At 36.7% G+C, this 22,637-nt stretch overlaps 3 protein-coding genes across 6 annotated transcripts; 1 reads left to right on the top strand and 2 right to left on the bottom strand.

Moving 5' to 3' along the window:
• The first annotated feature begins 1,072 nt into the window (after positions 1 to 1,072).
• Positions 1,073 to 4,218, top strand: LOC113764519. Of its 2 annotated transcripts, none has more exons than XM_027308440.1 (2): positions 1,073 to 3,647; positions 3,759 to 3,990. In XM_027308440.1, the coding sequence occupies exons 1-2, from the start codon at positions 1,532 to 1,534 to the stop codon at positions 3,890 to 3,892; spliced, it is 2,250 nt and encodes a 749-aa protein (XP_027164241.1). In that variant the 5' UTR covers positions 1,073 to 1,531; the 3' UTR covers positions 3,893 to 3,990. The 2 variants fall into 2 exon arrangements, with proteins under 2 accessions (XP_027164241.1, XP_027164240.1); XM_027308439.1 differs by having other exon boundaries at positions 1,087 to 3,640; positions 3,759 to 4,218.
• Positions 4,219 to 4,864: 646 nt separating this feature from the next.
• LOC113765563 (elongation factor Tu, mitochondrial-like) lies at positions 4,865 to 10,854 on the bottom strand. The gene is made up of 12 exons (XM_027309788.1): positions 10,576 to 10,854; positions 9,316 to 9,391; positions 9,116 to 9,208; positions 8,933 to 9,007; positions 8,107 to 8,211; positions 7,919 to 8,009; positions 7,609 to 7,814; positions 6,898 to 6,981; positions 6,716 to 6,781; positions 6,574 to 6,636; positions 6,228 to 6,468; positions 4,865 to 5,223 (listed from the first exon to the last, which is right to left on the bottom strand). Exons 1-12 carry the CDS (start codon positions 10,779 to 10,781, stop codon positions 5,153 to 5,155), a joined length of 1,377 nt encoding a protein of 458 aa, XP_027165589.1. The 5' UTR covers positions 10,782 to 10,854; the 3' UTR covers positions 4,865 to 5,152.
• Positions 10,855 to 11,590: 736 nt separating this feature from the next.
• On the bottom strand, positions 11,591 to 20,830 carry LOC113765562. Of its 3 annotated transcripts, XM_027309786.1 has the most exons (15): positions 20,424 to 20,830; positions 19,282 to 19,363; positions 18,502 to 18,605; positions 18,099 to 18,225; positions 16,959 to 17,053; positions 16,221 to 16,344; positions 16,009 to 16,089; positions 15,070 to 15,168; positions 14,048 to 14,206; positions 13,887 to 13,947; positions 13,736 to 13,806; positions 13,229 to 13,273; positions 12,596 to 12,772; positions 12,043 to 12,514; positions 11,591 to 11,902 (listed from the first exon to the last, which is right to left on the bottom strand). In XM_027309786.1, the coding sequence occupies exons 1-14, from the start codon at positions 20,459 to 20,461 to the stop codon at positions 12,059 to 12,061; spliced, it is 1,719 nt and encodes a 572-aa protein (XP_027165587.1). In that variant the 5' UTR covers positions 20,462 to 20,830; the 3' UTR covers positions 11,591 to 11,902; positions 12,043 to 12,058. The 3 variants fall into 3 exon arrangements, with proteins under 3 accessions (XP_027165587.1, XP_027165588.1, XP_027165585.1); XM_027309787.1 differs by having other exon boundaries at positions 11,595 to 12,514; positions 13,751 to 13,806; XM_027309784.1 differs by having other exon boundaries at positions 11,595 to 12,514; positions 20,424 to 20,829.
• Between the last annotated feature and the right edge of the window lie 1,807 nt (positions 20,831 to 22,637).

The following is a 22,637-nucleotide window of genomic DNA, read 5'->3' as shown; positions in this document are numbered from 1 at the left end:
TATATATATACAAAACAGAAAAAACAGCTTTTCATGAGGTTAAGGTATCATTAGTTGTATAAGAAGAAGACTGCTTCCACGTCTGTGTTCTGTCATGGAACCACATAATCTATGTTTGTTTGTTTTGTCATGTTAGATACACAATCTTGCAAGGAAGGGAAGTATGGCCACATATGATACAAGCCTTTTTGCTTAACTCAACATGAGACTCTCGCCATAAACCAATCCTACAAGCCACAGCCATCTACATTGCCAATACTGCACAATCTAGACAACTTCCATGAATGCAGTCATAGCCCATAACCAGAGAATTGATCAAGAACCATTCAATTTCTTCAACTTAGAAGTTGAATCGAGACATAATCATCAGCACGAGATAGCAAGATTAGTAGTAAAGAGGTATGGATTTGATTATATGGAATAGGGCCAGCTTGATCAAGTGGAGAGCTTGGAATTTCTCTGGATAGATAATTTCTCTGTCAGCATTATGCTTGGACGTGTCATTGATAAGAATCACAATCGCTAATAGAAAATTCAGGGATTCAAGTCTCTAAAGTCTAAACCAGAGATAATGCATTGCATTGAATTGGAATGTGCTTTTCTGTACTTTACAAAGATATGTTTAGGAGAAAGGTCAAAATGCTTCCAATTAGTAAACATGACATGGCAAAACTAGCTGCACAAGCAATTTGGTTGAATTTAACCATTCTGCCCTGCTTTAACGCTTGATCAGCAGACTTGCACGTCACACAACCCACGTCAAAGTCGAACAAGGCTTTAAGCAATAGTTTTTTTTCCTGTCGCTGAATTTTTGGCAGAAATTGATCAAGAAATTATGATCTCTGAGAAGGGTTTTTGTAAAGTTAGATGTACTCTCAGCATAAATTCTATGAGTAACAAAATCTCTTTTTATCTGAGCAACTTGTGCAATAAGCAACTTAATCACATTCAATTTGCAAATGAGTACGTATGAAAGTTCTGTTTAGTTATTGGAATGGATATTAAAGGTCTGCTGCTAAAACTCAAAGATGAACAACTTTATTGCCCCTTTTTTCAGTTAGAATGAAGGAGACTTTTAATTCTTTAAAGGATGACCAACCAATCCGACCAAGCGAAGAAACTTCATAAATCGAAACAGCCCATCAAAACCAAGGTGTTAAGTAAGGGTGAGCTGCCTGGCAAAGACAATCTTATGTCAAGACTGAAGGATTAGATAATCCAAAAACAAAAGCAAACTGCTTACTAACTACCTACAGAAAAGAGATTTGGCTGAAAGAAAAGCAACTTGCCTTTCTTTTTCCTCCAAATTTCCACTGTTTAAAACTTGAAGCCCAAGCTCATTTCCCTTTGGTTGTTATATAAACTCCAGTCGGAAAACTCTTTTTTTCGACAGCCATCAGGATCAAGAACCAAGAACTTTACACCTTAAACTCCATCCTATCCTAACGATCCCAGTGCCATTGTCAAGTCAAACTACAAACAAACTAAACTGCCTGGCTATTCTTTTGTTAATGCTCAGAAGAAGTCAACGATGAATCCTGCATCGTCGATAGATAGTGAAGGAAGCATCCATCTGCAGGTATCTGAGCTCAATGCAAGGATTAGTGAAGCAGGCAGTTCAGGTCCAGGTCCAAGTCCAACAACAATCTTACAACCTCAAAGCTCTATTGAGACAAAGAACACTAGTAGCACAGGCAGTTCAGTTACTGCAGCAAGGCAGGTAGAAGCAATCCGTGCACCAGAAAAGAAGCTGACCCTTTTTGCTCTGAGGCTTGCTGTGCTGGAAAAAGCAGCAACTGGATTGGGAACTCTAGGTTTCATATGGGCTACAGTTGTTCTTCTTGGTGGTTTTGCCATCACTTTAGACAAAACAGATTTTTGGTTCATAACCATTATTCTGCTGATTGAGGGCACAAGGATATTTAGCAGGAGTCATGAGCTTGAATGGCAACACCAAGCCACATGGTCCCTTGCTGATGTTGGAATTAGTAGCTTCCGCGCAATCAGATCAAGCTCAAACTTTGTCATCAAAACTGTCAAGGCAATTTTTAGGCCTATTGCTGCTGTTGGAAATCCAGGCAGGGGACAGAGCAGGGAGATCATCACACAGAGCATCCATCAGGCAAACCGAAACAACTGGCATCAGAAGAGGATGCCAACTCGAACGTGGAATAGCTCAGAGGTTCCTCTCATTCCGTATGCTTCATGGGTGTTCATATCAAGAAATATTAGTAAATTGTTGTATTGGCTCCAACTCATCTCCGCTACGACCTGTGTAGTGCTCTCCCTGATGAAGCTTATCAAGAGAAACTTTGGCGCTGTGTCCAAAGATGACTCAGACAAGAGGAACAGGAAGGCAGCTTTGATTATATTCTATTCATTAGCTTTGGCGGAAGCACTGCTGTTTCTCCTGGAGAAAGCCTATTGGGAGTGGAATGTAACGTTTCGCAAAATATTGGATGAGGTGAACAAGCAGTGTGAGATGGGGACATCAGGTATGCTTGCAATTAGAAGGTTTTTCTATGATGCATATTCACAATGTGTTTATGGAAGCGTTTTTGATGGCCTGAAAATGGATATGGTTTCGTTTGCGATGGATCTCTTGGGCTCGAACTCCCCTGATGAACAGCTTATGGGGGCTCAAATTCTGGAAACATTTTCAAAAAGCAAGCGGTTTTCTGATGACACCCTCCAAAAGATTGGTATAAACTTATCTGTAACAGAAAGGTTAGTCGAAATGTTGAACTGGAAAGACCCTGAAGAAGAACAGATCAGAAAATCAGCTGCAGAAATTGTGGCACACCTTGCTGGTAAAAAGCAGAATTCTCTTAGGGTAGCTGGTATACCAGGTTCAATGGAATCAATATCATCCTTGCTCCACATCAGCAGGAGCTTTGGTGATGCAGCTGATGAAATACCAGAAAAGAGAATCATCTTCGATGATGGACATTATAGCTTCTGGACATTCAACCATTTGGGGCTCACAATTTTGAAGCAGCTTGCTCGCGACCATGACAATTGTGGGAAGATAGGGAATACAAGAGGCCTCCTGCCAAAAATCATAGATTGCACACACGCAGGAGAGAGGCTCCTGACGGATGCGACAGCCACACCCTCTCAGATTTTAACAGTGAAGCGATCTCTGCAGGTAGTAAAAAGACTGTCCTGCACTACTGGTGCCACGGGCAAACAGCTCAGGAAAGAAATTTCAGAGATAGTTTTCACAATCAGCAATATCAGAGACATATTGAGGTATGGGGAGAAACATCCAACACTGCAAAAGTTAGGAATAGATATCCTAAGAAATCTGGCAATGGAAGAGGACGCAACAGAGAGAATTGGTGGCACAGGTGGGGTCCTCAAGGAGCTGTTCAACATCTTCTTCAAGCAGGTGACAGATGAAAAGCACAAAGATGTAAAAATTGCAGCAGGAGCAGCACTATCAATGCTGGCATTTGAAAGCACAAGTAATTGCTTGCGCATATTGAAATTAAATGTCACTGAAAAGCTTGTTAAAGCGTTAGAGTTAGAAGATCCACTACTTCGAATTAATGCAGGCAGAATTCTACGAAATTTATGTGCATCCAGCGGAGAAGATAGCTTTGATCAACTGCACCACCTTACTGATGCAGGGCCAACGGTAAATTGTAATAACTACATTGCAAAAGCTTTTTCTTCATCCCTTTTCTTGTTGCGCTATGTGGTCATAATTCATGAAAGGAAACAACATTGAATAATTATCAATTTTCCCCTTGCAGGTCCTTCAAGCAATCATGACAAAAGAAACCAAGTTGCAGGAAGTAATGATTGGATTAGCAGCACGTATTTTCAAGTTTATGACATCACGGGAATCAAGCATTATGTTTCAGGAAGCGGGCATCCAAGAAGCTGAAGTGGCTAAGAAACTTGTCTCGACTCTGAAGCAATATCAGTATCCTTCCATCAGGGTTCCAAGGATGAGGAGGTTTGTTTTAGAGTTGGCAATCTGGATGATGAAAGATAAGAAAACAAACATCCTAACTTTCAAGAGTTTAGGGATGGAAGAACAGCTAGAACACATGATGGACACCATATCCGATATTGAGAGCTTCAATATTTTCTCTGGGACTGTAGGGCTGAGCCGACATAGCACAACAATTCATTCATTAGTTGAAATTGCAATGCAGCTGCTGGTAGATGGTTAAATTTGCCATCTGGAGAATGAATTTTGCAAAACAAGCATTGTATGTTGAATTTCTTGTATATACTATATACATAAAAATTTCACATAATAGAGATATTCTTTTTCTCTAAAATAATAAAGGATGTAATTATGCAAACTCATTATCCCCATTTCCCGATCTACTTTTCAAGCATTGATTTTTCAAGAAAAATTTAATCTTACGTGCTATCCCTTAAATTGTAATGCAATTCAGAGATCATTTTACCTTAAAATGATGCGTGCCTAGAAGGAAGAGTAGCAAAGTAGAAAAGCACTGCTAATTATGAAAATAAAGAAAACACGATGCAGTCAATTCTTTGCATCATTGTGGATGAGCTGGACCAGATGTCTCTTCCCTTCACCATGCATGTTCAATTACCATGAATGCTTAATAGCATCATAAACAGAACTACCATCGTCGTTAGATGTAACCAAACTGCATCCAAAATGTTATATAACAGTAAAGCAAGTCATGTTGCTATCTGAAATTCTCCATCCTCTCAATTACATTGACTCCTGTCAGAGGTACATATAACACACAAAGACTGTATGTCATATTCCAAGTTACTAGTTTAAAATCAGAATTTGGCTAAAGAAGACAATAAGCCACGACCTTAAGCTTAAATGACTTTCACCAGAAATAAGAACATGGAGATAGGACTGTAAGAAAAAGGGTATATACACTTCATATATCCAGGCACGAGAGAATACTACTTTTTACAAGCTCATCATTCTGTGATTTGTTTCATTTATTCATGCTTAGAATTCCTAGGGCACCATTAAAAACTCAAAAAGTCTTATGATTTACTGGTACACCAAATCCTACCAGAACTTGCATCAAATCTTAATAAATGGTCAGCCGCCATCAATAATTCCTGCTATATCCAAGGAGAAAAAACCTTCAATTTATATCCAGCATTGTGTAAAAGTTGGAGAATTATCACTGGCATCTTAGCCAAGTACTTTTGAAACCACTCCAGCACCAACTGTTCTACCTCCTTCTCGTAAAGCAAATCTTTGCCCTGTTTTACCAATAGGAAGCCAAGAATGCATTAGGTTTCAAAAGTTACATCTAACACACTTAAAGAAGCGAGTGCATACGTATGAGTTGGGAAGTAAAGAATGGTTCAAGGCTAATAAATTAAATGTGTAACCACAGCTAGCATAAACTAGCATCATTAGTTTTATAGATTGCAGACCACTAATGAAGAATATATCATAATTCAGGATACACATCTTAACAATACCTGAAACCTCTTAGTTAAAAACAACAGAAATAAGCTAAATATAAAGGGGAAGAAGGAGAAAAATCATGAACAGCATGCTAGTCAAAGGTCATCAGCTTGTTCAGTACACTCAATATTTGTTTGACCTAGAAATAAGATTTTCCACAAAGATAGGACAACGATCTGAGCCGATGGAAATATTTTGACTGTCAAAATGAATTGGTGTAAAACCAATTTAGCAATAGGAGTTATCATCTCTTAAAATTAGCACAGATGCACGTACAGGAAGCCAGGAAATTTGACTTTAGCCTCATAAGTTCAGGCTCAGGTATGACTACATAAATTTTCATGACCAGGCATACCTTGTTAACAAGTTTGTTTTCAACCGTCTGTTGCTGACACACTTCCATTTAAAAGAATATGATAACTGTTAACTAACTATTGCAATAACTGTTTACAATTGGGACTAGCTACCACAAACACTATTACAATAACCCCGCTGTAGGAGTTTCAATGCATGCTCAGTTGCTTAACTTTATCTAGAGGTTAGCAATGATATGCCCTACCTTTCTATCACACAATGGAAGTAAATGAAATAATGCGTATGACTTTTTCTAAAAGCACACTCATTCAAGCATGAAAGATGTAAATCTTCAACTACGGCACATGCTTTCCCAGCATTTTTTGGACACTAGGACAGTTGTTTAACTTCATAAAAGTACAAAGTAAATAGAGAACACCGGAGCTAAAAGGCATTTATGATTCATTGCTCATAAGAACATGGAATGTCGGAGATAAACCTGTTTCAAGAGGAACTGGAGATAAAAGCTCAAACTTTGCTGTCACATTATCTCCAGGCATGACCATCTTAATGTCTTCAGGTAAGATCACTTTCCCAGTAACATCTGCCGTCCTCATATAGAATTGTGGCATGTAATTTGAGAAAAATGCAGTGTGCCTACCACCTTCATCTTTTGTCAGAACATATATCTCAGCCTCAAAATTCTTGTATGTTTTTAGGGTATTTGGTTTTGATATAACCTGAAACAGTCAATTTAGTACATTCAGGTAAATGATGCGAAGATTGCAAAGTTCAAGGTGCTGCAGGTTCTCAGGTGGAAAAATTCATGTTGCTGCTAAACTGACCTGTCCTCGCTGAACATCTTCTCGTTTTAAACCACGCAAAAGAAGGCCTACATTGTCACCAGCCTGCAGAAATATGAAAAGGGGCATTCAAAAAAATATTCACCTCATGGGAACAGAAAGTTTGAAAAGGAAACTAATGCACTTGTCCACGATCCAAGATTTTCTTAAACATCTCTACACCGGTCACTGTGGTCTTTAGAGGGCCACCCTGCAGAAGTAAATAATTAAATAAGTATGCACTAGGGCAATCCAAAAGTATATCAAATTTACATGTTTAGAAAGCAACAGCAGGTAATTTCCTCAATTTGAGGTAGAGAGATGTACCTGTGTCAATCCCAAGACTTCAACTTCCTCACCCACTTTGATGATGCCTTGTTCTATTCGGCCGGTGACAACAGTCCCACGCCCCTTTCAAAAGAGCCACAGAATATATCACACAGGTAAGAAAATCATTAAAATCCAAGAGATGGTACCTGGAACGCAATAGTTCAAATTGGCAACTAGACTCATTAAATCACTTAAAAAATTTAGCCTTCAAAAGAAATCTCAAGGTTTTCAAACAATGCAACAAGTAGACATTTCATATAATCTTTTAGATAATGCAATGACTACAGAACTTCCTAGAAGAGTCAGAACTTCCTAGAAGAGTCAGTTGCTTTAGACCTTTAAAATAAGGGCTGGAACTTGAGTCTGAAGCAGACACAGAATGATTTATGTGCATCCATTAACAGCATCAACATCTAATAAACATTGTAGTCAATTAAGTAACAGCGAATGTAAGTCAGAACATAAAGGCAACAGTGCTCAATACCAACTCTGTAGAAATAAAATTAGAGCTAGATTAATTTACTCTCCCTTCAACATCTTACAGCAAAAATTGTTCCCTTACAATATCATTAACGACAAGTTTGAAACTTACTATTAATATACACAGGATGGATATTTATGAAAATAGAGTGGAGGCTAACCGGGGCACTGTATTAAGAAATCTCAGTAATATAAAGCACTATGCACCAATACTGTATGCTAAAGTACCTGGATGGAAAAGACATCTTCAATCGGCATGAGAAAAGGCTTTTCAAGCTGGCGAACTGGCTCAGTTATGTAGTCATCAACAGCATCCATTAATTTTAAGATAGCCTCTTTACCAAGCTTCTCATTTGTTCCTTGCAGAGCTGACAAGGCCGAACCCCGAATAATTGGGATTTTATCCCCAGGGAATTTATAGAAAGTAAGCAATTCTGCATGAGTTTTTTGACAGATGAGCACAGATATCAACTAGCAATCTTTCTAAGCAGTTGGGCAAAGAGAAAGCACAAGATAAAAATCATTCAGGATACTCCACCTCGAAGCTCCATCTCAACAAGTTCAAGTAGCTCAGGATCCTCAACAGCATCAACTTTATTGAGAAAGCAAACTAAAGATGGTACACCAACCTGTGATACAAGATAGAAGTTATTTGAAGTATTAACTAATCAAACCAAGAATAGAAGCCACATACTTCATATGTTTTCTAAAGAACACTTGCAAAACCTGGCGCGCAAGCAAAATATGTTCCTTTGTTTGTGGCATGGGTCCATCTGGAGCAGATACTACAAGAATACCCCCATCCATTTGTGAAGCTCCAGTAATCATGTTCTGATTTCACGAAAATAATTATCAATTCTGAAATCAGGTATCATTTTCCAATGGAACAGTGATATCCATTTTGAGAGGGTGTTGCAACCTCCCCCCCCCCCCCCTCTGCTAACCCCCACAAAAAAAAAAGATTGCTAGAGGAAAAACAAGGAATCAGGACTAACCAGGTCATATTCAGAGAGTTCTTATCTTATACCATCACTGTTCTTTTTATTATAGGGTAGAATTGCAATCCATAATCATGAAAGTATGTTCTATGACCAAGCAGCTAATATATCAACAATCAATTATTTCCACTTGGAAGGACATATTTTCAACACCTCTATACGAAATAAGCATTCCTGATTGGTAAAGCTATGCATGCACCATTTAAGTGTTAATGCCAAATACATCAAAAGTTTCTTTCTTCGAGACATGTGATAGGACTACATCATTCCAAATATTTATCTTTCTACTGTATCCATTAGATATCTAGGGGTACAGTGCCAAAGCACGGTTTTTGTCTAGTGGAAAGGAAAGTGGATGAATGAAACATAGAGCAGAATGTTATGCTCCAAAATTTCAGCATTTTGCTGGTCACTCTTCCACAATGCACAAGGTCTTGTGAGATTGAGAGCACATTTAGTCTGATGATGTGAAACAGGAGACTGAAGAAATCAAATTTTCAGGTAAAAAGAGTCCAAAGTACTCAATGGGGAAACAATAAGAAAAGATTACTCACTTTAACATAATCTGCATGACCTGGGCAATCCACATGTGCATAATGTCTGTTAGCTGTTTCGTACTCCACATGGGCCTAAAATGTCACGAAATAAGCTCACAAATCATTTCTATTGCAAGTCAAGTAGAAAGCAATGCTTACTATTAGAAAGATAAGGACTAAGGGTTAAGGCCATATCATAACTGTAGCAATTGTAATCCCTCTCTTCTTCTCTTCAGGAGCCTTGTCAATCTCATCGAAGGCAATGGCTTTGGCTTTGCCCTGTTCAGACAGCACCTGAGAAAGCAAAATAGATGGATTTTATATTCAGCTCACCTGGGCAACAACAACCATAAATGAATGGCTTTCCAGTACATCCAAATGCAACCAAGACGTTAAGCAACCTTTGTAATTGCAGCAGTCAGTGTAGTTTTTCCATGGTCAACATGTCCTATAGTGCCCACATTGACGTGCGTCTTCCTGCATCCAAAATCAAGATGAGAAAAAACAGAGAAGAACTCCGCAAAGAAGAGAACTCTATCAATTGATCAAGCGATAACAAAAAAGGAATTAAATATATGGTCAACAGCTATCATTTTGTTACCTTGACCAAATTATTTAAACAGCTACAAATGCATGGCACTTTTAACTAGACCACGGTAACACCATCAAGTTGATGAAATGAGGTATACATATTAAAGACTCCTCTAGGAAACAATCAAAACCTCAAGCCACATTCCTTTTCAAATACAGTGTTAACCAGATGACAGCTTACCTTCTAGGACAACAACATAGAATCATGCAAAAAAGGAGGAATTTAAAAAAAAAATGTTCCAGGTTTTACAATGACTGAGAAGTTTCATTTCAACTGAAAATGTTCATTCACCAGATTGCCACACAATCTAAAAAATTTTCCTTTTATCTAGAGAAATTGAGGGCTTTATAAAAGTAAAAACCTGGGAAATAAACGAAAGAGCAATTGACTTTTTCTCAGATGTATGCTATATATTTTCCTTCCTTTACATTTTCTAAGAACTGTTTCTATATCTCTTGATGAGTCTAATAATTTTTTTTTTAATGTTGAGACACTCCTTTAGCACAATATTCCACCAATGAAGCTTCACAAAAATACTATCAATCATCAAATTCGCGTCATCAATGCTCTGAAATAAACCTACCTGAATATGATGAAATTTTAAGAAACCAATACAGGAGAAAATGGAGAAGCTAAACAAAGAAATATGATAAAATTATAAGTAACCAAAACAGGAGAAAATTGAGAAGCTAAACAAAGAAACCAACTTTTACAAGGATAGGGATATCCACCAATAGAAATCCCATATCACGAGACTAATTGAATAATCAAAATACGCTTTAACATCATCATTAACTAAAACATGATAAACATAAATATAACTCTACTCAGAAAAATCCAAAAGGCCTAATCTTTTCCCTTTCTCTCTTCTATAAAAAGGAAATAATAAACAAAATGGTACAATTAAATTCATCAAAATACAAAAACTCAAATACAATTGCATGCATGCAAATCCCGACACTGGAAATGGAAAATAAACAAGAACCCACGTAACCAAATAAAAAAATCTGAGCCGTTGGTCATCATAAACACACACAAACACACAGTGATCAAGAAAGGTCTCACTTACGTTCGGGCGAAAGTGGCCATGGAACGGCAGAAAGGGGAGAAATTGGACGTGGGCATGGCATTTCGGGCGAGTACCGAGTCAGCAACGAGGCAGTGAATCGGACTTGGCCCAGGAGAACGACTGTAGTGAGCGGGTGAGAGGAGTGGGAGGACGACATGCTTTGAATTCCGTGCCCTTATCATCATCGCAGTTGCAGCAGCAGTCATTTCGGTCGTCTTTCGCACGACTATTTTCTTGCAGCCGTCTTATCAAGAAATTGAAGTTTGGTATGAGAATTGAGAAACCTCAATATGTATGGGATGCGAAGGGTTTTAGACAAGGGTTTAAGAACTGAGTTTGGCAACGTCTAATCCTAAATATGTACAAGGTTTACTGGTCGAGTTTATCTGGTCATGATTATGATTATGATTATTAGTCTTGTAGCTCAAGCGAAATGAAGTTTCATCGATCAAAACGTTATAGTAAACCTTAGTTTTATATTGATTTTTTCTGATAAAGGACCAGTTCATTCATTCGCGGACCATTTCACAAGCGTATGGCCTAGTGAGATAGTCTAGGGACGAATCACAAAATTTTTACGTTTGATACTTTTCGAGTATTTAGGTGTATTATTTTTCTTCTTTTCTCGAGACATGGCGTCAAAAATATATATATATATGCATTTAGTGTGAGTAAACATTTATATTTATTTAGGAAAAAAAGAAAAGAAAACGAGAACAAAATTTTTTATTAGAATACAATGTACCTTCTGACCACTGAACCAATCCTAATGATCAATTATTAATATTATTTGAAGGGACAAATTCCATTTTACCTACAAAAACCTCCATAATCTTACTAATAATTTCAACCTGTTCAGAAAAGAGTCACATGTAAGCTAATCATTATTCTTCAAAGGGAACCATCAACAGGTTTTTGCCTAATTTGACATAGAGACTAGAGATGATGGTTTGGCCAAATAAATTATCAAAGTAAAACAAAGGAGATTTAACTTGCTTTTTTACACTTCCACAAAGAAAGAAAGATTAGGATGATTAAATTAAATATGTGAGCTTAAGTAAACATGTGAGCAGTAGAATGTAGAAACAGTAAAGACCAAAGCTATCATCAACATGTGCCTACAACTGTTAAAACTGTACACCTCCAAAAAACATATTACCTCTTCCACGCTAATTACAACCAATGTCACTAACAAACTATTCTGGGAACTTCCTACATCCATCAGTAATACTGTTACAAAGTATAGGCTTCGACCCAGAAGGGGTAAAACTTCTAAACAAACTACCTGCCATCTGCTCCTTTCAGCATTTCTTCATTGTTCAAATTCCTGAGAGAGTAGAGAAGAACATGATGATCACCAACGATAATGGACTATACAGCCTGCAATTTCTTCTGCCTTTTCTTTGCAAAACTATCTTGTAACACACTAATATTTGCCAGCTTCTTTGTTAGAGAACAGAATATTACATCTTGCTATACAGCATCATTTGTTTCGGAAGAAGTTTAGATCCCAACGACGCAATAAACCATCCATGATATTGCTTGACGGATTCTTTACAACTGTTACGGTGGCTTTTGTGCCAACTACATCACTATCAGATGAGCTTTGGTTGCTAACTCTAGCATCACTTGAAGGAGAAGGCCCATTACTTTCAGCTGCTTGGGGACCTAGAACAGTAGTAGCTGGAGTACCACTGGATTCATTCCTCGCATCAGTAAGTGGAATTTGAGGTGCCACATGAGGCGTATTGGCTTCTAATGTGGTGGCAGACTCCTCAGTCAGGGGTTCAGATTTTGCCGCTGTAGAAGGATCCTGCAGATCATTTTTCTGGGATGGTTCAGGAGGAGGCTTGTTGCCAACATTTGATGAAGGTTCCTCGACAACAGGGGGCTTGACCTCCAGATCCTTCAACGACTCAAGTACCGCTACCATAAGCATCTGACACATTCAGCAAATTTAAGCATAGGATGAAAAGGTGGATACAAGGCCAAGAAGAGGGACATATTGTTATCCACTCACCCTCTCTTCTTCCTCAATATTGTTTGGAAAATCTGCCAAGTTATCAAGTGGATATTCCACATACTCATCATCGTCTATCGATGCAGGAACATGAGGACCATAGGGATTACCATTGGCAAGTTCAAAGCTTATCATCTTAGAAGATGAAGCAACAGGATCACTTCCGGAGCCTCCTCCCTGCAATAAAAAGGTTTTATTGATATTACATCAACTGCACAAATATGCCAAGTTAAATCAAGAAAAAGTCTTCAATGGACTTCATATAGTACAAAACATGCATTGAGGATGCCCACACTCAAGAATGTTCATGCCCTTCCAGGATGTCCGACATCACCTTACATATAAAGGTTTCCTATGCATGATCACAGATCGACCAGGGATACCCATTTTTTCCCTTAAAAGAAAAATTTTAATACCATTTCCAAGAAAAGATAAGCTGGTACATGGACTCCAAAACCATTTAAAAAGTTTTTCTTCAAAAGTATTAGCATATACACAATGGAAGAGAAAGAACCAAGAAGTTTTTAGGTAGAAGAAGAATGTCTTTTGATGGAAGCTTTCCAATGCAATGATAATTTCCATCTTGATTCTCTCAGCCAAATGGTGGGTGTTTGAAAATGGTTAAAGAGATACCTGAGCTTCAGACTGTTCATCCTTGGATGACATACCAGAAGGGACCTAAAAAATGTCAAACAGAAAATGATTATCCATCTAGCATATATAAAATGACATTGGTGGACTGTGTTAACACAATCCAGAGTAATGTTCCAACAAGGCAGACCCGACCAAACTATTCCAGGGACCAACACATCGATGATCACCTATTAAAATATAGATGCGAAGCTCGCCGTCTGCGCCTAAGATTGTTAATTTAGAAGAAGAAATCGAATAAAATCTATTTATGAAGCAAAATACGAAAAGGAAGCTTCCAGGCATTAGCTGCAACTGAGGTTACTCCTGTATTTTTTTTTTCAAAGATCTTCATTTCCTGCATATCTGGAGACTGTTCGCATAATTTGGACAAAGGAACATATTTTAACCCCCCAGCCTTTACCAGATTCATCATTTCTCTTAATTGGTCCAGGCAGGCTTTTATTTCTGGACAAATTCAATCATGATGGTAAAGCATTGATATCATACCTCTGTCCTACTTACAGGTCTTTTGGAGCGGAGCTGCTTAATGGCATCCTCAGTACTGTTTGCTCCAGGACCTAAAATTCATAATTCCTCTTCAAAACAAGAAGAATTCTAGCACATATCCCTAAATCAGGAAATAAAGGAATAATCATACCCACAGGTGAAGATAACAGTTCATCTGAATTTCGCATTTCATCAACAGTACTCCAAGAACCCTGTAACGTAAAAATACCCAGTTTAAAATATTTATATATATATTATTGTAATTCATCATGATCAAAACACCCAGTGACGCGCATTCGAGTGAGAAATTACCCTGCCAAAATAATCATGTGACATGTCCAAGAATGCACCTCCAACTTCATCAACCGGAGGTTGTAAAATATTGTTGAAAAAGATACTAATAGAATCAAAATAAAATTGTGGCCGTGGAGAGTTGTGATCTCCCTCAAATTTGATAATATTCTTATCCCCCTGCCAAGATCAGATAATAAAAAATGAATAAATCAAACAGCAAAAATTACATAATTATAATAAAAAAATTCTTATCCAGCAATTAAACCACAATCAGATAGCCTAAAGATTTGCGATGACAACAAAAATATGAAACATGTTACGAAGCTGTAGAGAAAAAGGACGCAATCACCTAGATGAGGAAAAAATACCAATAAGCTAAAATGAGAATAACCAAAGATCGTTTTCAGACTATGATAAATAAAAGAATCCTGCGCATGAACTTCTAACTAACATGGTGTAAAGTCTTTAATACACCACATGACAACACAATGAATTTTCTCCATCTTCAAATTCAATTATGACCAACTTGGAATACCAGTAACCTCTTGAATTAGCCCTAAATAAAAACTTAACTAGGTAAATATTTTACGCAGGGTAATAACAGAATACAAAATATTTTACCCAAAGTCAAATTGCAATCTAATATAAAAAAAATGAAACCAAGCATGCTAAAAATGTTCTCCACTGGTAAATTTCAGAACAAAAGGGGGACTGATTTTCTAGAGAGCAAGGTAAAAAAATAGAAAGAAGGGAGGCAAAATAAAAGAAATTATTTTCACAGCAGATAGCAGATCTTTCATCAGGTACCAGGTACATCGAAAGGCTTTAACCATTGTATTAATTCGATTTGCTTATTCCTTTCCTCTTTGTATCCTATGCTCATCATCCCAAAGATCCATTACCCAATTTACTACTGCCATTCTATTACAAATATTTACCCAAGTAAAGAGCAAAAGTTAGGGAAGATGCAACTGTAAAGTCAATATTGAGCTGGTATCATTGAACTACAAAGGGTCTACAGCTGAAATGGAAAAGATTACCACATAAGCTTCATATATGCGATCGGAATGATGGGGTTGTATAAAGTCATCCTCAACCGCATGACCAAACAAGACTGGAACAAAGCTAGATTTGGCTACCTTCAAAACAAAAAAATAGAAGGTGTGGAAAAACTATTGAAGGTGATAATTAGATAAAACCGTAAAAAGGAAAGGAATGACAAATGAATATCATCAATCCACAACAAATCATCCAACACTAAGACATATTATTATCATTAATTAGAATTCATAGTGAGTGCTCACATAATGCAACTTTTCCCCAGTTTCCACAGCCACACCACAGATCGTACAAAAATGTGTATTTATAACTCGACATAAATCTGTCAAATCAAAGTTTTATTTCTTAAGTGAGAAAAAACTGACAATCTTATTACACTTGTGAAGGGAAACAATACACGGAGTGCAAGTCTACATGGTGTAGACTATAAGTTGATGTCTCATTCCCCGTGGATATCATTGACTTGCTCCATATTGGCACTGATACTTGATGAACAGCCAGCACGAGACGCAATTTTCAGCCTAGCCCATTAAACACCACATGACAAGGATTGTCTGTTCTTTAAAGTCATTCAAACATGTTATCGTGAAAGGAATTATTCAACCAATTCCAACATAATCCACAATGGACGCTCATTATGTGTATTTTACAATCCAATTTTTATATCAAGAAAGTAAATAAGTAATGGTCTGGTAACATTTTAGGGTTGTGGTCCAAGCCCAGAAAGTGTCAGGTAGAGTAGAGCTAGTTCTAGTTAAATGAACGGAATTGCACTAAAGAATACTTCGATCTATTAATTCAGATGAAATTTTTTATACAGAAAAAAAAAAAGCTTAAAAGCCACTTATCAAAGGAAAACTTCCAAATTACAGGCTGGAAAGCAATCTGATAACTTAAGTTGATCATTTAGGTGCAGATACCTTGATGGTGTTCAACTCCATTATGTCAAACTTGGCCTTTTTCAAAATTGCTCTCCTCATATAATGGATTGCAAATTTGACCTGGAACGGAGGAAAACCATAAATCTGAGATATAACTCAAGCCCAGGATAAACAGAGAAACCCATAAGCCTTTTGTACATTCGATTAGGCTGACAATGAGCAGATAAAAGAATAAAGATTCATCTTCTTACAGTAAACTTAGGTAGCCGTATTTTGTAGGTATCCACAAGCTCCATCATCAGATCAACCAAATCAGAAAAAGGGCTATCAAGAACCATTCCTGCAATTGAAGGATCCTCCACTCCATACATCAGGCTGACAGCAGAAACAAAGCAATGTGTCAGAAGTCTCCTCCTAAACACTACTTTTTTTTTTTTACTCTTCTAAAAAAAAATTGAAGCAGCGAACTAACAAATATCCTACAGGGTCCTCTATGCGTAACATGTGACAGCCCAGAAAATAGGGACAAGAAATTAACTCAGGTAATTTCCATAGCCAGCCATGACCATTCTTTATGGAGACACCAATTTTGCAACAAAACCTCTCTTCTTTCTCAGTTTCAGGATCTATTCAACCTCCAAAGCATTAAAGCCACCTATAGAAGTTAATAGCTAATTGTGTATTATTTCACACTCTTGTAGTTATAATCACCCATGAAACAACTTGAGGAGCCATGCCTGTAATGACTGACCAATTCAAAATAGAAAGAAAAAATCACAATACTTTCATGTCAATGTCCAGACAAGTTGAATTAGGAATTCTGACCTTCTAGATTCTTTCCCAAGACTGGCCATTTAAAAGATACCATAATAATTTCCAGGAATAATTTCAAAAGTAAGACAACAAAAAATAATATCCTGAAAACATTTATCATCTAGTGGTTTAAGCATATTGGTCATCTACGATACAATCATTAAAACAAAAGAAACCTGGTCACAGCACCCATTGAACGGCCCCAAAGGCCAATTAGAGAAACATTCCCATCTGCCCGCAAGTAATCCACCACAGCTCTGAGATCATCCTTCTGCAAATGAAACCACAATCCCCATTTATCAGTAACATATGTGGGCAGCAGAAGCTACTACCATATGATTAGTTGCCCTATGATGGTGCTCAAAACATTTGCCTAAGAAAAACATGAATGGGGCATTATATACAGAACTGTGTGAGAGAGTTGGAGAAAGATGAAGAAGGAAAAGAACAATTCCAACCAGTGAAACTATAAACATAACCGTCTACAAACTTGTGAGAGAGAAAGAGGGAGAGAGTCACAGGAAAACATTTCTACCGAGAGAGAGAGAGAGAGAGAGAACTCCAAAGGAACTTCAAAGCACCAATCTTTCCATAATAGAAAAACTTTCTCCTGTAAAGGCAAATCATCAACCCCCAAGCATCCCCTTAAAATTGTCCCTGATGCGAGTTTAAAAGTCATGGCTTTTAGGCAAAATGCAGAAAAACAGGAACAAGCTCTGACGGTGAACCAATAGATAACAACATTTATCATTAGATAATCATACAATTGAAGATTCAACCCTCAAATTCTAGCAGTACTATACTGAGACATACGAGCAAGTAACAATGGGAAAGGGAAATTACTCTAAACTACAGATAACCAGCAGGTAGAAGTCTATGAAAGATCAGAGATGGAACTTAAGGGTCATTCCAGAGCTTTCTTCATGAATAATAACAACGATTTATTACTCCAGTAGAAAAGCCATAATAGATATGCAGGAGTCACATAGATGTACATAAAAAAAAAAATCAACATTAGCCAAGGTGTCCAAAGTTGTAGCTTAAGACATGATGCTCAGAAGCACACTAACACATTTTAAACTATAAAACAAATTAAGTCCATTGTTTATGTTTAAAGTGATAGACAAGCATATGCATAATAGTAAATTTGTTGAAAAGAATCCTACACAAAAAGTGCTTAACAGGTTTCTGAAATTGAACTACTTAATGTATGCAAATTGATATTTTACGTATAAGATATTTGTTCACATGAATCTATACATGTTCTTCCTGTAATATTTGCAATTCTAGCAGTGGAAATATCATTTTCCACTTACTTCATTCCAACCCAAAGAGACGTACTCCCCTCCAGAAAGCCCAGATCCAGAGAAATCAAGGGTAAAAACTGTGATATTCAGCGGCAATAATATAATAGCAGCTTCACTTCCATCTGCCCTACAGCCACTGGAATGTTATCACAAGAACAATACATGAGTGTAAACCAAACTGATGACAAAATGTATGTAAAAGAACGTCATTTCTCGAAATTCTACACAATTACAAAAGAAAGGTATTTTATTCTCCTCTATGCAAAGGATGTTAAGCACAAACAATTACTGTCAGTGTCAGGTTACAAGGTTAACAGAAAATTAAGTTAAATATCTGTGCCAGAAAAGGTGGTACAGGGGTTCCTAATTGAAGAACTCATGAAAATTTGTTCTACTTTGTAGCTTCACTAACCTGTTTCCATGGCAGTATATAACACAAGGCAATGCCTTCCCCTCTGAGAAACCTATTGGCATATAATGGCTACATTGAAGAATCTCCCCACGACAATTTGAAACCTGCATAGGTTTCAAACTTTTTATTATTCAAAATAAGAGTAAACTGAAAAGTTCATCATTTTAAATGCAGGCAAAGACATATTCCCTCTGACAACAACAGAACCACCAAAATCAGTTAAATGGGAAAATTTTAGGTTTATCAAATAGTAATGGATCATATCAATCCCAAAAGTATTCCACAATTAATTAATATACATTGGACCTAGCAAATCTTATTTTTTGATGAATTAAGTTGATAAGTTAACAAAAGGTGGCCCTGATATACAAAAGGGATATACAAGTCCCGAAGAGTGCAAGTAACCATCTAACATTTATGCAGGCGGGAACGGCAGGTTTACTGCAAAAGAAGATACAGAACATAACACAGTCTTAATCTTCCCAACTGAAAACTCTGCATCTCTGAAGCCTCCTTTCCACTTCAACTCGTTCATATCAAATAGGCCAAATGCGCATTCTGTTATGACTAGTCAAACTTACTTGAACAAATTGGGATTAAGAAAAGGTTTCTGGTGAAGTATAAGGAAATTACTCAGACACTTAGTGCCATTTATGCAGGTTTATGACCAGAAAAAAGGTAAACATTCAATAACCATTGTTTTAAACATGCAAATAGATAGTAAATCACGTTTTATGCACCACACAAAGTATGCTTTCTATATATATAGGATCATCTTACCTCCAAATCCTTCCTTTGGTACCATTTCCCTTTGAGCATGAACTCTTGATCTAACAAATCATTTTTTGGGTTGTACTCAGCTCTGCAAGGCAAAAAAACATGGTAATGTTACCTGTAAAACCAATTTCTTTCATAGCAAACTGAAAACTAAGATAGAACCAGTTCATGACCAGGTCAGCTGGGTGTTTACTATATGCAGTAATTAGTCGCATGAGCAATGCCCCGTTTCTTGTGCAATATATAACTTTTAGATGCAAGCAAATATTTTTCTGTAGAAAGTTAAGGAGCATGCCAAAATTTTAAATTGCTTTCCTAGCATAGAAGTTAGGAAAATCACACAAGTACTTTTGTCACACCAAAAAACTGCCTATTTATTTCCTGCCAGAAGTTCCCTAATATATATGAATCACTTTTGCATCGACAACTCCAAAAATGCAGTTCCTGGATATCGAACCACCAGCAGTCAGACAGCAGAGAAAATACATAAAGAAAACGTTTGATCGCAAGTCGTCCACAAGGTAATGGAAAACAATCCACACTCAAGCATTCAGCTTGTTTTCCCCCCATATGTTCTGATCTATCTAGGAAATGAACTTTATCCACCACTTCAAGATTGAATCTATACCAAAAAAGTCTGCAGCACAAATTTCCATACGAAAGGATGTACATTAAATTGTGCCCAAAATGCAGACAGCGATATCAAATTTACAACTACATTGATGACAATGTTTTCAGCAAGAACTTCTTTATTCTCAAAATTTAGAATGATATACAAAACAACTTAAAATCAGTTCACATCCATGAAATTACTCCATACATACATAACTCCATCTAAAATAACTCAGCACACAAGATTCGACTAGCATGTGCACAAACAAGCATCAAATCTGAACCAAATTACTACACACAAAAAAGGAGAACCCATATGACCAAATACTTGGAAAAGTCTACAAATTCCAACTTATAAAAGCCAAAAACAACAAAAGCACCAAAAAACCATCTCAGAATGCACATAAAAATTCAAACTTCAACACCTCTTACACTCCATACCAAAAAGTGATATAGAGAAAAATAGTGCCTTGATACAAAGAAAAAAGGAGACGAAAAGGGTAAAAAAAAAAAGGCTACTTTTTTCCCCTTACCTGGGCGGTCTTATTATGAAGTTAATGAGCTGTTCCATGAGTATTCAGACAAAACCAAGATCTTATTTTTCCTCTTCTTCTTCCCCCCTCTCAACTGTTTCACTTTTTGAATATAAAAATTTAAAACTCCTTCAAAGGAGTTCAAATTGTGTGTCTGTAAAATTATATACAACAAAACTGAAGTATAATTTCCAGTTATGATATCAGATTTGCAGAATACAAAGAGAAAGAGAGAGGGCTTAGAAGAAGAAGATTAGCAGTATACAAATTAGGATGCTGGGTTCAATGAAATTGGAAAGAAGAATATTGTAAACGGAAAGAGAAAGAAAAGAGAACCGGCCTCCTCGCTGTTTTATAAATTTGTTCATTCACTTGTTAATATGGTCATTGGTGCCGTGTTTACTTTACTCCCTTTTGCTTTTCGTTCCTTGCAATCAAAATCTGATCGCAAGAGAAAATATAACTAAAAAAGAACAGGTTTTTAGATAGGAAATTGACAAAACCAAGCCAAGTCATCTTTCATTAGTTGTCTTTCACAGGTGCCATGAGCTCTTCAAGACTTTGATTTTCCTCTTAATTATACCAACGACACATAAGCTTTGACATTATTGCACAAACCTCCCTTATGGAGTAATTTGTGTTTAATCATGCCCTCGGCAATTTTTCAAGTTTACACTACTTGATGTCTCTCAATGGGAATGATTTTGGTTGTGCTAAATATGTGTTAGAAGTTAGAACTAAGAATTTTGTTAAGAATATCTACAATGTGATTGAAGATACAAGTATCTCATGTATCTTAAGTTACAGTATGAAAATTCAAACTCAACTTTGAAGGAGCGTTTGGAGTTTTGTATATGCTATGTCAATTGCTAATTTGCATTTTAATCATTTTTTATGGTAGTTGCAGTCTTTATTGATTGATTTTCTTTGCATTGAGGTTGATTAAAACTTCAAGCACAATTTACGTTGACATCAATGTTAGGAGAGGTTTGTGTAGTATGAGGGATATAATTTGCTTAAGTAATATATAATTGGATATTGAAAGAGTATGAATGACCGCATATGCGTTTAAGTGGTCAATGAGCTAATTTGATATTTCTTTTGCTTTAGTGCTAATCTCCCTCATGTGAGAGTATTATTTTCTATCATAAATATATCGAAATGATCCTATGTGAAAATAAATGAAACCAAGAGAATTGTCGTATAATATGAGGAATTCCACCTTATTTTGCTACTAAATGAGACCTAAAATGATTAGTCATATAATTTTCTAAATTCAAGAGGATTGTTTGTAATATGACAAACTTAAAGGGATGCCACTATAATTACCGCTATCTTTTGTTGTCTAACTTGAGCCATTGTGGAACGTGGTAGTTATTAGTAGTTGTTGCCAACTGCTAGACTAGCCAATAGACAATACTACTTCCACTGACCAAATGGCAAAATTAATTGGAAAAAAATGCCTAAATGCTCTAAACTCGATAACTCAGCACAAAACCCGATTCCTTTTCTTTTCACACACACACACACACACATGTTTGGGGTAAGTGACCATTTCTTTTTGTTGGTTCCCAGTTTGTCAAGACAGAAAGAAAGAAATTGGACCCCTTCTAATTCATTGACTGTGATCAATTGTGATGCATCAACTGTATGGATGTGATGCGATGATTGTTTGAAGGTTTGATCAAGTTGAAGTCATAGTATTATATTGCACTTGAATGATTTTTCTCTTCTTGGTTAAAGATGATGAATTAACAAATAATCGTGGCAAAGAAAAAAAAAAAAGAAACTCAGAAAAGAGAATAGCATCTTCAGATTAAATCAAAATGACAAGAGCATGTATCTCAAAAGATTTCACACAGGATTGATCAGGTTCAGCAGCTGAATATCTACATACTTGCATCCAATTTCCAAAAGAATGGCTATAAGTTATATGTGGGTAGAGCTGTAATGAATCTAATGATGATAACTTGAGTAATCTTTCAGCATCTTTCAGAATTCTCATGTTGGGAGGGTCCCCTGATGTGTTTTAGCATCTCTTCATTATTACTTTTTCTTTTTCCAACATTCAGTAGATATCCAGTTACAAACTGAAGCAGTATATAGCTGTTGCAGGTAAAGCCTTTATCTGTAATTCTTGAAGAATAACACACACACACATATATATATATGTAACGTTTCTGAATAGAATTAGTGTATAGAATAATTAAGCGG

This window comes from Coffea eugenioides, chromosome 3 (genome assembly GCF_003713205.1).
Source record: "Coffea eugenioides isolate CCC68of chromosome 3, Ceug_1.0, whole genome shotgun sequence".
NCBI classification, from domain to species: Eukaryota; Viridiplantae; Streptophyta; class Magnoliopsida; order Gentianales; family Rubiaceae; genus Coffea; species Coffea eugenioides.
This window is presented reverse-complemented; position numbering and strand designations above follow the sequence as displayed.

Excerpts from the sequence above, each read along its gene's own strand:
- LOC113764519 (XM_027308439.1), top strand. The coding sequence starts at position 1,532 with ATGAATCCTGCATCGTCGATAGATAGTGAAGGAAGCATCCATCTGCAG. Across the intron at positions 3,641-3,758 it reads TTACTGATGCAGGGCCAACG|GTCCTTCAAGCAATCATGAC; the intron begins GTAAATTGTAAT and ends TTCCCCTTGCAG.
- LOC113765563 (XM_027309788.1), bottom strand. The coding sequence starts at position 10,781 with ATGACTGCTGCTGCAACTGCGATGATGATAAGGGCACGGAATTCAAAG. Across the intron at positions 9,392-10,575 it reads ATGGCCACTTTCGCCCGAAC|GAAGACGCACGTCAATGTGG; the intron begins GTAAGTGAGACC and ends TTTTGGATGCAG. Across the intron at positions 6,782-6,897 it reads AAGTCTTGGGATTGACACAG|GGTGGCCCTCTAAAGACCAC; the intron begins GTACATCTCTCT and ends TTACTTCTGCAG.
- LOC113765562 (XM_027309786.1), bottom strand. The coding sequence starts at position 20,461 with ATGGAACAGCTCATTAACTTCATAATAAGACCGCCCAG. Across the intron at positions 17,054-18,098 it reads TCTCTTTGGGTTGGAATGAA|AAGGATGATCTCAGAGCTGT; the intron begins GTAAGTGGAAAA and ends TTTCATTTGCAG. Across the intron at positions 14,207-15,069 it reads GCATATATGAAGCTTATGTG|GGGGATAAGAATATTATCAA; the intron begins GTAATCTTTTCC and ends TGATCTTGGCAG.